Below are 2,208 nucleotides of genomic sequence, written 5' to 3'. Positions count from 1 at the left end.
AGTGACACTACACTCTTCCTAACTCTGAAATATATGTATCTACTTTGAACCTACAAATTTTCATGAGAATGCTGTATTTTATTTTGTGACTCTAGAAAATTAGAAACTAAAGTTGGCATTCATCAACACACTGGCATTCTATATTTACGAGAGTTCTCCACATAAAACAATAAGACTCATGAAAAACATAAACATCCATCACACATATTCCACAAAATATATTTTTGCAATTTCTAGATTTATATTTAATCACTTACAAAAAGACCAACGTGTCCTAGCCATCAATTTTCTCATGGCCTCTTTGACCTCCTTGTTTCTCAGACTGTAAATAAGGGGGTTCAACATGGGGATCACCACCGTGTAAAACACAGACACCACTTTAACATAGTCAGATGAGTGGCTTGACTTTGGTATGACATAAACAAATGTAACTGGCCCATAAAACAAAGTGACTACAGTGAGGTGGGAAGTGCAGGTAGAGAAGGCTTTGTGCCATCCCTCTGTAGAGCGCATCTTCAGGATGGCGTGGAGGATGTAGACATATGAAACAACTATGATAAACAGCGTGATTACAATGATAGACCCAGCTGAGATGGCAGGGGATATTTCAGCCATATAAATACGGGTACAAGAAAGCTTCACTAGTAGTGGAAGGTCACAGAAGAAGTGGTTGATTTTATTTGATCCACAGAAATCCAGGCTCATTAAACAGGCAGTAAATGATGAAGCATTCACACATCCGCCCAGATAGGAAGCAACCAGTAAGATGATGCAGACTCCGGGAGACATGTGTATGGAGTAGAGAAGTGGGGAGGAGATGGCCACATAGCGATCGTAGGCCATGGCAGCCAGCAGGAAGCACTCAGCTGTCCCAAAGATAACATCAAAGCCAAGCTGGACTATACAGCCAGCAACAGGGATGGCAGTTCTTTCTCTTAAGAAACTCACAATCATGAGAGGTGTGACTGATGTAGAATACCCGATGTCCACAAAAGCCAAATGGCAAAGGAAAAGGTACATTGGGGTGTGAAGCTGAGGGCTGCTTCAGATTAAGATGATTGTGCTGAAATTGCCCCATATGGTAACAACATAGACTCCTAGAAAAATCACGAAGAAGATGGAACAAAGCGTAGAATCTTTTGTTAACCCTAAAATAATGAACTCTGTCACGGTTGTGCGGTTTCCCATCTCCATCTTATTTGGAATGCTGCCTACTGAAATAAATAAAAAAAAGTTGTTGATATGCAGTAAAATAACATAGAACTACATGCATACATTGTACCAAAGTAAATTTCCTGGTTTTGATATTGTACTCTAATTATGTAAGATGTAACTATTAGGGGAAACTGGGTGAATGATACACATGACCTCTATATGCTATTTTTGCAATGCTGTGAATCTGTAATTATTTTATACAAAAAGAATTTTAAAAATAAATAAATTGCATGTCAATACATCAGCTACAAAGAATGAGAAAATGCAATGTTAAACGATTCCATCTGTGCTTAGGGGGCAGTAAGTTTATGTTAACGGTGGAAGAATAATTTGGAAAAGGACAGCAAAAATAGGTACATAATATGAAGACTGTAACTGATGTCCCTCAATTGTACATGCAGAAATTGATGAAGTGGTGTATGTTTTGCTGTGTATATTTTCAACAACAAAAAAGTATTAATAAATTATTTTCTAAAAGATACCACTTGTAACAGTAACCAAAAAAATCTATAAATATATATGCATGATATTTCTGTATAAAATCATAAACTGTATTGAACAGAACATAAATACATGGAGAAAAAAGATCATTACTGTAAAGATATCTTTTCTCCCCAAATTAATCTATAGATTATATAAAATTTCAATAAATCCCCAGGAAGTTTGCATGGAACTAAATACAGTTGATTCAAAATTTTAATTGGGAGAACAAACGCTCTATAATAGTTCTCATAATTTTGAAGAAAAACAAAAAGGATGGCTTAGGCCTTGCATGGTAAAGAATTTTTTAAAGTTAAATAATAAAGATATGATGTTTTATAGAAATAAAAAAAATAGAATAATAGAAGAGAATGCACACAAGCAGGTCTAAAACACAGGGCAACTTGATAAAGGACATATATGGCACTGCAGATAAGTAGGAAATGGTAAGATATCCAATAAATGATTTCTGATTATCCATGGGAAAATAATAAAATTGGATTTTTCCCACAC

General features: G+C 35.5%; 1 protein-coding gene across 1 annotated transcript; it reads right to left on the bottom strand.

The window, feature by feature from the left end:
• Positions 1-249: 249 nt before the first annotated feature.
• LOC126080096 (olfactory receptor 481-like) lies at positions 250-1,099 on the bottom strand. The gene has a single exon (XM_049891403.1). It carries the CDS (start codon positions 1,018-1,020, stop codon positions 250-252), a length of 771 nt encoding a protein of 256 aa, XP_049747360.1. The 5' UTR covers positions 1,021-1,099.
• Positions 1,100-2,208: the final 1,109 nt, after the last annotated feature.

The sequence above is a fragment of the Elephas maximus genome, chromosome 7 (genome assembly GCF_024166365.1).
Source record: "Elephas maximus indicus isolate mEleMax1 chromosome 7, mEleMax1 primary haplotype, whole genome shotgun sequence".
In the NCBI taxonomy this organism is placed as follows: domain Eukaryota; kingdom Metazoa; phylum Chordata; class Mammalia; order Proboscidea; family Elephantidae; genus Elephas; species Elephas maximus.
The sequence above is the reverse complement of the archived record's forward strand: the minus strand, read 5'-3'. Positions and strand labels throughout refer to the sequence as shown.